Source organism: Calliopsis andreniformis, chromosome 3 (genome assembly GCF_051401765.1).
Source record: "Calliopsis andreniformis isolate RMS-2024a chromosome 3, iyCalAndr_principal, whole genome shotgun sequence".
NCBI classification, from domain to species: domain Eukaryota; kingdom Metazoa; phylum Arthropoda; class Insecta; order Hymenoptera; family Andrenidae; genus Calliopsis; species Calliopsis andreniformis.
In genome coordinates this window covers 7,505,850-7,520,419 of record NC_135064.1, presented here as the reverse complement: position 1 = coordinate 7,520,419, position 14,570 = coordinate 7,505,850, and the positions used below count along the sequence as shown (strand labels likewise).

Genomic DNA, 14,570 nt, shown 5'->3' with positions numbered 1-14,570 from the left:
TACACTACTATACCAATTTGTTAAATTCTTAGCCTGCCTAGGACTGACTTATTATAACCATAAATATTTGATTTAGATCCAGATTCAGCTCATTATTCTTTCATGGTAGGTGTGTTCGAATTGTACAGATTGTGTTAGGACATGTCAAATTCGGGTTTCATCATACATATTAATGTCTACTTCATCGTGTTTGGTCAGACTAATTCAGTTTCATATGGAAGCTATAATACTTCGAACTTGTGTTATCTACCCTAAAAGGGAAGTTTCATAACGTCGTGACCGGTTGATTGCTTGAGTCAGTGTGATATGTATACTAAGCTCAATTTTTCCTTTACCACTGTAGTGGTAACACATATAGTGCACATAGATCGATAAGAATCGGCAATTCCAAACTATTTCTCATGTCCGCTTCATCGTGTGCTTTTCAGTCACGTAAGCTTATGCGTGTAGGGAAAAATTTTACTGGGTGTCTACGTTAACGGGTCTCGCATCTGGATTTTCGTTAAAAAGTATTCAGTAAACTTATGGTCAGTGAGCTCGTGTCTGTGAAGATTACTATCCAGTCTGGTGTTCGTTCTCAGCGCATGCTAACGGCTAACGGGTAACGAGTTTGTTTAAAAACGCACCGATTACACCGACTGTATTCTGGACAGCGTTTCGTTCTGTAGCTGACACGTTGTTCGTTAAAATCGTGAAGGAGATCGTTACTACGCGTTGAGGACGCTTCATGCCTCGTGATCTCGAGATTTTGTGTTTTTATACAGCTACATCAAATTGCACACGTACTTTCTGACCGGAGATTGAACGCGTGAAAACCAGTTAAATCATTCCCCATTAAAACTGACAGAAATACTGAAGAACATCATGTTTATATTAACCATCGTCTAATTTAGTGTTAATATTGTCAATGTGTTGAAGAATATTACAAGTCCAAAAACCACAATTTGAGATATCTGATCCCAACGTGAAGTTCTGTGTAGTTTACATTTGTATCTAGACCATAAAGTCATTGTTCCACTTATTATCTGTGTGACTTAATACAGTTTTAGGTCCACCATACGTTCTGAGGTCCACATATAGTTTCAGGATTAGGTATTTAAAAATGGCTAATTTTGGACGTATACCATTCTTCAACTCGTCGATTCACTTATTTTTTATAATATACAGAAAATTCACCAGTTTTCAGTTTATCAATCCTATTAGTCATTGACGAATATTTTTCATATCCACTATTAAACGATAAATTAGTATAGATGTCTTAATCTCACAGTCCTAACTAGCACTGGAACACCATTTTTTTATAAAACTACTACATGGAAACTTAAGAATCCCTGACAGCACGACTTTCTATTCGTTAAGCGACGCGAACGGTTGCTTAGTTAGAGCAGCTCACGACTCATTGATCGACGACAGACCAATTGCATAAGACGCCGTAGTAAAACACACCAATTAACGTCGTAGTGGTGGGGAGGCACAGTGCTGGTAGGAGAAGAGAAGTTGTTCTTAATTAAAATGATTGCCGACATTACGACTAAACTCTTGCAATTATGATTCCCTTTCTCCCATAAAAGTGCTACCCGATGCCCGTTAGTGTTCCTTGTATTTTCAACTAATAACACCCTTACGATGCTGTTATCGAGGTTCATCAACGTGCAACGACGAGGCCAGTGCATCACGGCCAACGAGCATTGGTCGCTAATTTCCATGGATTCTCAGTTTCGACGGCAATGCGATGTCATGCGGGCAGTTTCAGCGAATTTCGTGGCGGGAACTAGCCTTTCGCCGGATGCAACTTCTGTATTTCGATGGGAACAAAATACCTTCGTGTAAACGCGTATGTTAATTACGTACGAAAACTGTTGAAAGCTTGACTGATGATGGTTCTACCCCCCTTTGGCAATATGGAAGAAGTTATTATCTCGATACAAGTTCTTTGGACACTTAAATTCCCTTCTACTCTGAAATTCGCTTAATTTACCTTGTCTTCGACTTCAGAAAGGCAAATTCAAGTTGCTAGTAAGGAGAAGTTGCAGTCTGAACGAGCGCTTTTTGGATGAAACATGACTCAATATTTAGAAACCAATAATTGAACTCATTTTAAGTAATTTTCAAAACTAAGGTTCGTCATAATATTAAACACTTAGACGTCAACGCCGCGGACTCGTATTACGCATATAAAATTTAATAGGATTATAACATTACTATAACATTATTTAGAGCTCTCTATATCATGTTGTTCAATGGAGGAAAAATCTAAAACATTAAAAATAGTAAAAGAAAAATATTCTTCGATCAATTGACAATGAGAGTCGTCCTGAAGATCTCCGGATGACAAGTTCACAGTGTTGATGTCTAAATGTTCAAAGTAATTCTTTCTAAAAATGGCTAGTCATGTACGCCTACTGTTCTACAGTTTATCTATGCTTATTAGCCTCTACTCTTTGACTCATGCCTCATACAAAAAGTGCTTGTCTAGATCGCGACCTCTTCTTGTAAGACGTAAAGTTATCTTAAAAATGAGATTCATACATTTCTTGTTCATATAACTGATTACAAATAATGAACTTGTATCGAAACAACACTGTAAACGGCAGTTGTCGAGTTTAACATTTCGTCAGATCGTCAGATGCGTTTTGTCGGCATTTCCATTTAATGGTCCACGTAATGCATCACTCGTTAATCTTTAATCAGTCTCTCCACCATGCTGCTCCTAAAGCGATCGATCGGACCAACGTGATTGTAGTCAGGCAGACAGGTGTGCGGTCCTGCGCGAAAAGTGGCCACGCCGGTTTACATGGCAATCGATTTTCCTACCACCTTTGATGATCCCATCCGGTTGCAACTGACGTTCAGCCGCCCGCGATGGTATGTATGCAATCTTCAAACCCGCAGCCTGTCCGCGGGTCATTTTGTTTCGATTATATTCATACCGTTTAAGTCATCTGGTCATTTGCAACTTTATAAATACTCTTATATGAACAAACAGCTCACATATGAGCAACTTGGGCAGGTGGATGTCGATTTTCATTCGTTACCCTCAATTTGAAGATTAAGTTGAATAAATTTTTACGATCTGATTTTTGTCAGTGCTCTGAATGCACTTTTTGGTGCATTATCAGGATATGTTCCAATAGTATGGAGTAGCCACTTACAGTAGAACCTCGTTTATCCGCACCTTGTATATAAGAACGGGCTTTTGCTTAACACTTTATGCACCTCTATTATCTGAATTAATGAGATGTACTGGCGAAGCAAGTGAACCTCTATTACTAGAACTAGGAAATTATCAGAACTGCCTTGTGTACCTGTTTCGATAGACGAGGTTCTACTATACCTGAGTGTTATTTATTCATTTAAGTCTCTACTGATGATCTGAAATAACCCTATTCATATATCAGAAACTTATTAATAATTACTTCTATAACAGTACTTAATTTTTAAATTAAAAATATACACTTTCAGTGCTCAGAGTAGAACAAAATTGTACCGAACTCTGTAACAAAATATAGTTGTAACAAAATCTGTAACAAAATAAGCTGGGGTTTTTTAATAGACATGCAACCTCAAGTACTAATGACCCAAACAAAATTAACAGACACTTAGAACTAAAGGGACGCAAGTGACATTTTTGAAATTTTTGAGTTCAGAACAGAAATAGTTAGTCAACATTATATAAAATATAAAGTTGTAAATAATTTAGATGATCTAACGCTACGTAAAAGTATCATTTAAAGACCAGAAGAAATGGCTGCCAAGAAAATATTGAAGTAAATTGATGAAGAAGGGATGCAAGTGATTTATTATCTCATACGCTGCAGTTTAAATATCAATTTACCTACACAAAACAATTTGTACTACCGATATTTTCGTAAATAGTGACGAAGAATTTCTATAAATCCGAAAAGTAAAGATAAACTCAATATAATTTTAATAATATTTTAACTATTAATATTCATAATAAAGACATTTACTAACATTAACATTAACGTATCTTTACAAAATGATATTTTATATTTCTATCCATTTTCCTTATAAAATACTATTGTGAAAAATTTAGTTTGTGCCAGAGAGATGGAAGTGCAATAACATTATTTTCTGTAATATACAATACCTCATAAACTAAAAACTAAAATTCATTACAAATTTGGGTATACGCTCCTTACTGTATGTCAGGCATTAAATATACCTCAATTTTCATAGAGACTTTACGTGGAATTGTTTGAAAACCCTTGAATTTCGAAATTGATTTTCTTGGTATCAGAAAAATGTCACTTACATCCCTTTGGTTTCTAAATACCTCAATTGTCCTCGAAAGTATCGGAGCACCCGGTAACGAGAGCTTTCCTCCAGGATCAAGAAAGGTGTTCCTCGATTGGAAGAGCGTCACACGGTCCCGTGGCTCAGCGCCATATAAGTCGATATTCGCCGCGGTCTAATTGCCACATTTTTAATAATGACGTTAATGAGCGATAGTTATCGCGTGTCCGGTATCCAAGCAGTCGGCTGCTCGGTGTCGAACCGATTAAAGGCAAATCGGATGTTGCCCATCCGAAAGAAGGACCGACGACTGTCGGCCGAGCAGCGATACTGATCGCACGCGTGCCATTCCTTCCGTGAACTGGCGCGGCCCTCTATCAGAAAAATGCAGACGCTGCTGCGGTCGCGTCATTTCATCGGAAGGGCTTGATGGCTCGTCGGCAGATGTCCCAACGAACTTTTTCAGTATCTCGATCGCCGTTCCAGTCGCCGATCGCGAATGATCGTGAACAATCTTCGTTTTGGACGTGAAAGATCCGGTTAACAGGTACATGTAATGCAGTTAAGAAGAGCGATTGCAGTTGAGGATGAATTTAGGGGGCAGACACTTCCTTGTCCAGTAGTTTTTACTACATTGTAATCTGATGGTACAGGCGTGCGTACAGTAATAGACAAAAGAAACTTCTGAAAGATAAGTGAGATAGAGAAACCATAATCTCAGAAGGGAGTGTGGAACTTCACAGCGTGAAATGAAATACCTAATATGGAAGTTAGTAATATTCATATACCTGTAATCTCAAAACAAGGCGACAGAAATCGCGTATTTTTATAATAGTTTCAAAATACTGACATTCAAAGTTTTAAATCTCAATTCTGTATTGTAGAGTTACATTTTATAATCTCGTTCCTTGGGAGAAAAAGTTCATAATTCAATTATCTTTTGTTAATAATTAAGGTATAAACTCAAATTTATTAAAAACTGTGTCTTGTATGACAAGCCACAGTTACAACCACAGCCACAAATTACAACCACAAATGAACCAAATGCCAATTTTACTTTCTTCTGTCCGTCATCGTACGTCCACATCTACTCAGAGCTAAAAAAGCTTTTAACCCTAATTATTACACAAAAATTTCAAGGTTGCATTCAAGATCCCCAATGAAAAGCAAGCTTACGTGTTTAACCTCAGTTTTGACAACTACATGTATAGGAAAGACGAGCCACCCTCACCAGTTCTAAGGTCAAGTACTCTGGTCCGAAGATCTTGTCGCGTGCCGGTGAAAATAAAATGAACGAATGCATAGCCCCAGTGCACAGTGCGAAACAAGCGGAAAGGAAATCACTTTTCAAACGCGTGGCTAGGGCCAATCATCGCCCCGGGGCTGATGACTTCATAGCAATGACGACGCGGTAACCTCGCGGTTGAGTTGCGCGAAGGGAAATCATAAAGGCAGGCCGCATCGCGATAATGACATGAAAAATGAACTCGAGCAGAGATAATCGGCAAAATTAAATAATTGCACTGGTCGGTGGCGGGTCGGTGCCGACGAATTTAATCGATTTACGATCTTTCATAATCCAGCGCTGGCTTCCGGTTCTTGCTACCAGCCCGAGAGATCTGTTTCGTTGATTTCTCTTTCCTTCTCTTTCTCGTCGCGAACCGCATTTCCTTCTGTCAATCTTTCTTTATCGTCTGCTCCAATTCCCTCCGTTCCTTCGACTGTCTTTCTTCTTCGCACGCCATTTTTATTCCATCAGTTAGAGGCTTCCCCTGCTTTTTATTCCTCTTGCACGCGTTGGCCCCTCTGCCTTCCTTTTTTCTCGTTTCGTTTCCTGTTCCTTTTTCGTTCATTTTTCCTTTGTTGAGTCGGTCTTCGAACTTCCCTTGAGATTCCTCCGGATCGTCTTTCCTCATTATGCTTCTTTCCTTTTATCACACATTTTCTGCCTTCTGTCAAAAAACTGTTCATTTTCCCCATCCGCCTCGCCACTTTCTTTCCTCACCTCGACGACTTCATTATAGTTCCTTGTACTTTTCTTCTATGTGTTCTCCTTTTTTCTCTTTCTTCCTCTGCCTCGTTTTGAGATCCACTTTCTCCTTCTCTCTCCGTCTTTCATTTTCTTCCCCAGATCCCCCCGCTCCCACCGTCACGCAGTGGTACTCTTCTTGTCCCTCCCCGCCAGGTGTCAGATCGAAATGAAAAATGTAAATGAGTCGTAATGATGAGAAGGTAACTGTATCGATGTATATCTCTTCATCAAGGTCTATGGTACATGTCTACAAGGTACGTTGACGCGAGCACGTCGACGTACAAGGTGTCTTTCGATAAAACTGGTGTAAATAGCATTTTCAAGTCGATCTTAGGATTTGTATTAAACGAAATGGAAAAGTGAGTATGATTATCTCAATGATCGTCAAAATATAGGAATTCGAAGAGCAGCGGTTCTCATGGTCCAAATGAATTATGATGTGGACTCTAAACTCTTAAGGGAGGGAAGGCGCGTATAAATGGACGTCTTTATTGCCTTACAAGACTTCTAAAAACCGTTGCGAAGCGTCACGCTCAGTGCTGTAAAGAATTCATTGCTCTCTCGCAAACGTTCGCATCATTATTCCACGTATGGTGGGTTTTGATTAAGGTGATGGAGGGTGACGAATTGTATAATGAGGATTTGATGCCCTTGCGCTGTAAGCAATTAGTCCACGAGAATTATTAATGTCTTGAACTAACAATTTCATCAGAGACCTTACTCCGCCATGACACGATTCCGTTCCTCTTTTTTGCTTACACTTAATACATAATTCTTTTACTAGCACTTCCTTTATTTAATTCGACTGAATGAAGTAAAATTGTTCAACGGGATTGGATCGTCAAAAAGCATCGTCGAAATCATCAGGGAAAAAGCGGCCAAACACGAGGTTGCCGGCAATAAGATCGACGCGCAGAAGGTTAATTACCGGGACTCGTCGCTTTGGACCTTTTATGGGATCTACGGGGAATGGCGAAACGCGAGAGAGGAACGGTAAGCGTCAGTAAAAAACCGAAAGAGGTGCAACCCCCACGGACCGCTATCTGAATCTCCTGCACAACGTTCGCCACCTTCCTTCTCCCCATCCTTCTCGTTCTCTTCTTCTTCTTTCTGCCGGATAACCGGAGGCGAGGACGCACCACGCGCCTGCTTGAAAAATCAGCGCGTTTACCGTGAGGCTAATTAATTTACATAGCAGGACGACGCGATAGTTTTTTTTCGGTCGATAGTGTTTGTAGAATTGGAGCTGAACCGGTGAGAAATAGACAGCGGGAAGACCGTGAAGAAACTTAATCAATGTCTTGCTGCAGTTTACTTTAAATTAATATCTGCGATCACATATCATAACCAAAATTTGATCAATTCGACCAATTGTAAGATTGAAAGAGACATATGGAACCAATTATAGGTTTGTTATTACCAATGCATTGATGATAGAGGGTAGATATTTTTTGATCGACTGCACCTCGATTTGGTAACAAAGTGCTATTCGAAATGAAACAAGTCAGCTGGTTTCCTCTGCTCGAACCGTCATCTGTACGAATACCTCTTCCGATACATAAGCACCGCCTGCCATTAAAAATTACTTCTTTTAAAATGTTAAGAGTAACAGAGCTTCCTCCCTATGAGAGAACTATATTTATTTTTGTATAGTTAAATGAAGATATACATAAACAAGATAGACAACCATATCAAATTCGTAGAGAGCACTAAAGCTAAAATAAAATATTACAGTATGACACCCTACCCCAACCCCCTTTACAAAGACCATACCATAAACAATTCTCCTCAATAACCAAGCAGTTGATGCAAAATGAAAAAACTTTAATCAAAGCTCAAACTCTGATAGTAGATCTCCTAACATCAATACACCACCAAGCACAGTATCCCAGATAATCAATCACCCCCAAACACATCAAAGCCATAATGGTCCCCTGATCTCACTCCGAATGCCTCGCGTTTTTCGCAATTAGTGAGCCACTGCTCCCAGCTAGCTGCAGCGGGCATAGCCTGTAGTGGGGAAAGGAGAGGGAAACGGAGAGGACCAGGTGAGCTGGTAATGCACAAGAACTCCCAGGTATCAGGGCATCGGGCGACACTCTCCCGGGAGTCTTCGGAAAAGATCTGAGGTTCGACAATGAATACCTATTAAAACGGTGTGAACAATGCCCGGGGCTGGCCCGTGGTTCGCTCTCAGGATCGCGCCGGTAGCAACAAGAGCGCTAAGTAGAGGACCGGGCAACCTCTTGTGCCCCGCAGGTGATATACTGCGAGATCCGCGATATCGGGACGTGGCTCGCAGGCCCCAGAACTGGACAACGCTCCTCTCCGGGTACCTCCGCTGTCTCTCGCGTTCGCATTCCAGTTCCCGTCCGCATTCGCATTCCCGTTCGCACCCGAGACTACGATCCGGATTCGTATCCATTACCTTGCATACGCCGCAGCCCGTTCGAGTCGTTCATGATTTGTTTGGGGACGATGCTCTGGACCAAACGGCAGGATTCGATCTCGGTGGGAAGAAGCGTTCGGGACATTAAGTCTAAGCTCGCGTTGAGCGTAGGCTGACGAAGAGCAGTGCAGGAGATTGTAAATAGGGAAAAACAATGCGATACCACACATTATCGCGTCATATATCTGTGGTTGTAAGACAAAATGGCCTAAGTCGCGTGTTTCTGTTTTTGAGATATTGACGTTTCAAGTTTTCTACTTCAATACTGTCTTATGGACTTTCGTCTTTTTCAACCCTTATTTTGAAATGAAACAATTCTTTTAAGGCTCATTCTTCTTTCTCAAAATATAAATTCTATGTTTTAGATTTCAATGGAGACTTTAACTCGAAGTTATTAAAAATGTTACGTAACTCGTTTTGCCTTATAGCCACAGATATGTGGTGCGATTTCCTGTGGTACGCGTTTGTTATGAAATGTGAAATACATGGATGAGCAAGAATTAAGGAAAATTTAGGATTTTTACGTATATACTTTGTTTATAATTCGATAGATTCAGACAGCATGAGTCAAGTCATTTACGTGAGCAACTATTTGTTTCCAACACTAATTAATGACAATACACCTTGAATCATGGTTCCGTGTAGGGAAATTAGCTCTGTAATTCGATTTTCTTTTCAACCAAACATGTGTCTCCTATCAAAATTCATAGAGAATTGAATGAGGTTCATGGCGAACAAGCAATAAGTATGCAATACGTAAAAGAGTGGTACAGAAAGTTTTCTAACAGAACAGATGTTCGGGATCAACATTACAATGGCAGACCAGTTTCTGTAACACGTGTTGTGAATGTAGTAAAGATTGAAGAACTGATTTAGGTTAACTAATAGTAACGAACAATCTGATTTTCATTTATTTAGACCATTGACAAAATTTTTTAGAGGTACACTTTTCGAATAACACAGCCGTAACATGTGCTATCCAAGAATTGTTTGAACACCAAGAACTAAATTTTTACCGAGTAGAAATCTTTAAATTTGTGCCGAGATGGGAAAAATGCATAAATCTTCTCAGCGGTTACACAAAAGTAGTACCCATCAAAGTCAAGTTTAATTATAATTTGATTTTTGTATAAATTACAATAAAAGTCTTCATAAAACAGAGAACCTTAGTTTCTGATCAGCCCTTATTGTATTATACAAAATACTGTTCGATATGAAATAATTAGTAGAAATGATGCTGGAATATCCAATTCTTTATGTAATATGCTTTTTAATATGTATTTACTTTTCCATTTAGTTTTTCATCATTTTCTACTGATACTATACTATCAACTCTAAATTAAATTCAGAGCACAAGTAGAGCTCTTCTTGATTCAAAGATACGTATTATGATATCAAATATAAATTAGCCCATTCACAAATACGTCCTTTAAAATTCAAATCTTCCAGATGAGTTAAACAAACATTGCAATTATACATATATGTATAATATAAGACACGCTGTGCTGCATCAGCCTGCATCACCCCAGTTTAATCCACTTCTAAACTTAATGGAACTAGGTTCATGATATGAGAAGCACTTGAATGAGACTTCCTAAAATAAGAATGCTTCAAAAAAATAGCTACCAGAGACTACAGTGACTATACCCTTAACAGGATGATTTCCCCTGGTTTTAAGTAGCCAACAAGTGAACAAGGTGATCCAGGCCACAAAACTCCGTTCGAGGCACCCAGGAAGAAATATTCGGGACACTGGTGTTATCTAAGTTCCCCTGATGGCAAGGGGAAGGGGACGATCGTTCGTGGCCAGGTTCGCAGTACTTAGCGGCGTTAAATCGATAAAAGTGTAGAAGCCGCATTACGAGGGTTTCGTGTGGGCACACTTAGAGCCGCGCACGTTCGTCGTGAGATTGGAGTCGCAGAAGGCAACTTCAGACCGGGGGAGGAAGATAATGGACGAGAGAAAGAGGAACGTCTACCCATTATTCCGCAGCGATTCTTCGATTGGCCCCACCTGATTGCGATTGCAGATGAGATTGCACACCCGCGGCGCAGGAAACCGCGCTGCTGGCGCGGTTGCATAATTCCGGCCTGGTCTTTTTGCGACTCCGTTCGATTGGACTTATCGTTCGCTTTTTAATCGAAACCATAGTCGAATAATTAATAATTATCAGAAAATCGAAACTTTTAATTGTGACTCGATACAATCCTAGTCGAACGTCAAGCCGAAAGTTGATCACCTGTCTTCGTCGGTATCTATCGATACAACGTCATGCATGCCCGTTATCACGGGTCTTGAGTGACTTATTTAAAACAACCTTCAATAACGTTATTTCAAGCGCTCACGTCACGATCTCGCGGAAAAAAAGTAAAAAATTAGGTCAGTCTAATGTGAATTAATCTATCTTCTAACGCTGTCGAGACTGGGCATAGCGAAAATGTCGCGGCATGAACACTCATGGATGTTAAGCTGAATTTGAACGGTATTATCGGAGTTCAATCTGAAAAGTCGCTATCGTTATACGACGCGACCCACCGATACCAAAGTTGACCTAAAAAAATGTTAAAATGTCATAGCCACGCGTATATCTTGACTAATTATGAATAAGCAATGCAAATGGGTTGGGCAATGTTACGATTCTACGTCACGAAGGGATTATAAACTCTTCTTTGTACTGAGATTACAACCTTCGAGCAAATGAGCACCGTGAGTTTCTCGTAACAGTCCCGCTTATCTTTTTACAACGGATTTTCAGGTTTTTCATTGGCAAGTATTAGTACATTTGGTTCCTGTTCCCAGAGGTTCGCATCTGATCTGCCTACAAGTTGTTTATGACAATTTTTAGGACGCTCGTTTCCTTTTTCTTCCGTTATATTTCGCGGAGCATATTTTATGAACAATAGCAAGACTACAATAGTAGTCAAAGAAATCCAAAAGTTTGATGAGGAGGCGATGGACTACGAAGAAGGTCGACTATTGTTTTTGGAACTTATTGTTCGTCTAGAGAGAAAGAATAACGACAGCTTCGCGTGTTCAACGAGATATTGCAGATGCTAATGCTTTTGGATGTACAAAAATATCTTAGACTGAAAAACCTGAAGTAAGAAATTTCTGAACTTCAGCGATGCCTTCATGGTAAATCTTTGTTTTACAGTTAATAACACGAAACGATGGAATTAATTAACTCTGCTTAAGTGATTCCTTTATCTGCCTAGTCACTTACCTTGGAAATAACTTTTCGTTCGAAGGTAGCTCACGCTGAGTCTCAGAATACTGAGCCGGTCTAGCTTGCTCAAAATGTTCTGTTCGAACGGAAGCAACGACGCCAACGTGTCCAATTCCGCGTTTAATCGTTCTCGATGCCGTTTGCTGGGATTCGACTTCGTTACGCCATCCTTTTGGGGTGGTTTTAAGCTGCAACAGAAAACGAAACGTTAAATGTGAAAAAATTAACATAATGAACATCTGCAATCATCGATAAGTTTAATTTGCGCTACTGGAATTAATAGAATAGCTACTACAGTAGAATACTATAACATAGCCGCCTTAATGAACAGAAGTAATCGAAGCAATCTTCATTTTATGATGTTTGTTCAGGGTTGGTTAAAGGAATTTCTTTACAGACCAACGTTGGCGACCTTCAAGGTCCAAACAACAGGCGGTCTGCGACCAAGGGATCTTGATAATTAAAGACGACTACTTCCAGAGGGTTGATTGACATGCAGGGAAACCTTGCGGACCGATATGCCTACTCAACAACCAGGAATTCCCTGGGATAAGTATAGTTATTACACGTATTCCTTCCATCTTCGCTCTCTTCCCCTTCTTCCCTCATTTTCTCTTTACTTTGCAGTGTCAGATCCCATCCTCTTTGGTTTTATACTTTGCTCGGTTTTATTTTACTTTCAATACGAAGATTGTCTATTATCAATGAAATAAATATGTAATATTAAACGTAGCTACTCTCTTTCAATTTTTTGTTCAATTCAGAATATCTTGAAAGAATCATATTAATACTACCATATAAGGAACATGTTTAGGACCCTGGGGGTACTTAGAGAGTTTTAGGTTCCCTACAAGAAGAAGATGTCAACACTGACAACCTGTTTAGCTACACAGGGAGGAAGTTTCATGAGAACACGATTTTTATTTCAATGAATTTACGACAGAGGGTTAATTCTATGGATGTAAAGCAAAATGATCTGAAACAACAATTTTTATTTCCAAGATATTAGCGTGTCAAGTTTGCAACTTTAATACTGTTTTATACTTCTGTCTTCTTGAATCCTTATTTTTAAATAAAAATATCCTTTTAATGCCCTATCTTCTTTCTGCAAATGTAAATTGAATATTCTAAATCTCAATTAAGCCCTCAACTCGAATCTTTTGAAAATGTGACATAGGTTACTTAGTTTACAGCTACAGAAATCAGGATTCAACACAAGACCCGTACGAAACTTGACATCGAAGTTATCGCATTTTGCTGAAGCACATACTTGCATCGGTTGCATAGAATATTGATTAAATCCCATGAGTTTTAGCTACGCAGTTTCGTTCACAATTATCATGTTCCTAAAGTTAGGTTCAGTTTCTGAATATTAATTTCTTAATTTCCCCAACAAACACTTCTGTCCCATGAAGGCGCATCAAGTTTCTTTATAGTGGCCAACTTGCGCGGTAAAAGCGTGGAATTCCTGTCAAAATGCGTTGGAAAGTTCAAGCAAAAAGGGACGCCGCAAAAAAAGGAAAAAGAAAGGAAAACAACGTTTGGCCTTAATTAAAATGCTTAGGGGTTAGAAAGCGTGATGAATGAGATTGCTTGGCTATACACGGTCCGCCGATGCGACTGCGCGGCAGCGCCAAGAACTCTATTAATTATTAGATGACACCAAATCCATTATCCGGGAAGAGGAACGGTGAAGGTCCTCGAGGAATAGTCTCATTCAGGTGCCATTAGGACCTCGTCTGAACTGTTGTTCTTGTCGCTCCTCGTCGCGCGTCTCTCGTATGCCAGCGTGCAAAATACGGTTAATTATTGGAACGACGACAGAGGAGGATCGCAAGAAGGAGTGCCACGTGGACCTGTCACTCCAGCATTATGACTTCAATTCTTGAATTTGTTGGGCGTTTGCAGATATAAGAAAAGGCATTAAAAAACTATTTTCATTAGACGTCTGATTACTCCGTGTCGTGTTACTTGCTATGAGTCAGGTAGAAACATGGAGATAGGCGGTATCATGATGAATTATTCGATGATTATATCGCGATGACTGTACTATGATGATAGATGGATAAAAAAAATTATAGATTTTATAGAACAATGTCCCATGGATGCAATGAATGAGACATTCGTTTATGTAACCAACTTTTGTTCTCTCCCGTCGTGGGAAGAAAGCGACGTGAACTGTGCAACTCGCGCAACATTTCCATGTATTCTGAAACTGCAAGTTTGCCGGGAATCGTCAGAGAATGGAGCCAATGCGACAATGTCATAATTATAATGCAGTTGTTTTTTGTTGTGACTACGCACAGGGTTACCTGAATCATGCGTTTTAATAAGTTGGAAGCTCGTTACAGTGATCATTAGCATTATTTTAATCTTTATCAATTATTCTCAGTTTCAGCTTCTAAATTTATTGATTACCATTGTTTTTTTACAGAGTTTCCACAATAAAATTATTCATTAGTTGTATTCATTATAATATATGGGCTTTAATAGCATAACTAATGACACTAATTAAACAATTTTTCGGTAAAGCGCACTATAAACGATCCATGATTCTGGTCCTGTTGATAACGTGCCAAATTATTCAACCCTTTCAAATGAGCTA

At 39.5% G+C, this 14,570-nt stretch overlaps 1 protein-coding gene across 1 annotated transcript in view; it reads right to left on the bottom strand.

The window, feature by feature from the left end:
* The window catches only part of Ss (aryl hydrocarbon receptor spineless), a 138,266-nt gene that overhangs the window by 75,641 nt on the left and 48,055 nt on the right, over positions 1 to 14,570 (bottom strand). The window contains exon 2 of the mRNA XM_076393721.1: positions 11,963 to 12,153. Coding sequence (XP_076249836.1) covers positions 11,963 to 12,153 — 191 coding nt within the window. The remainder of the gene's footprint in view (positions 1 to 11,962; positions 12,154 to 14,570) is intronic.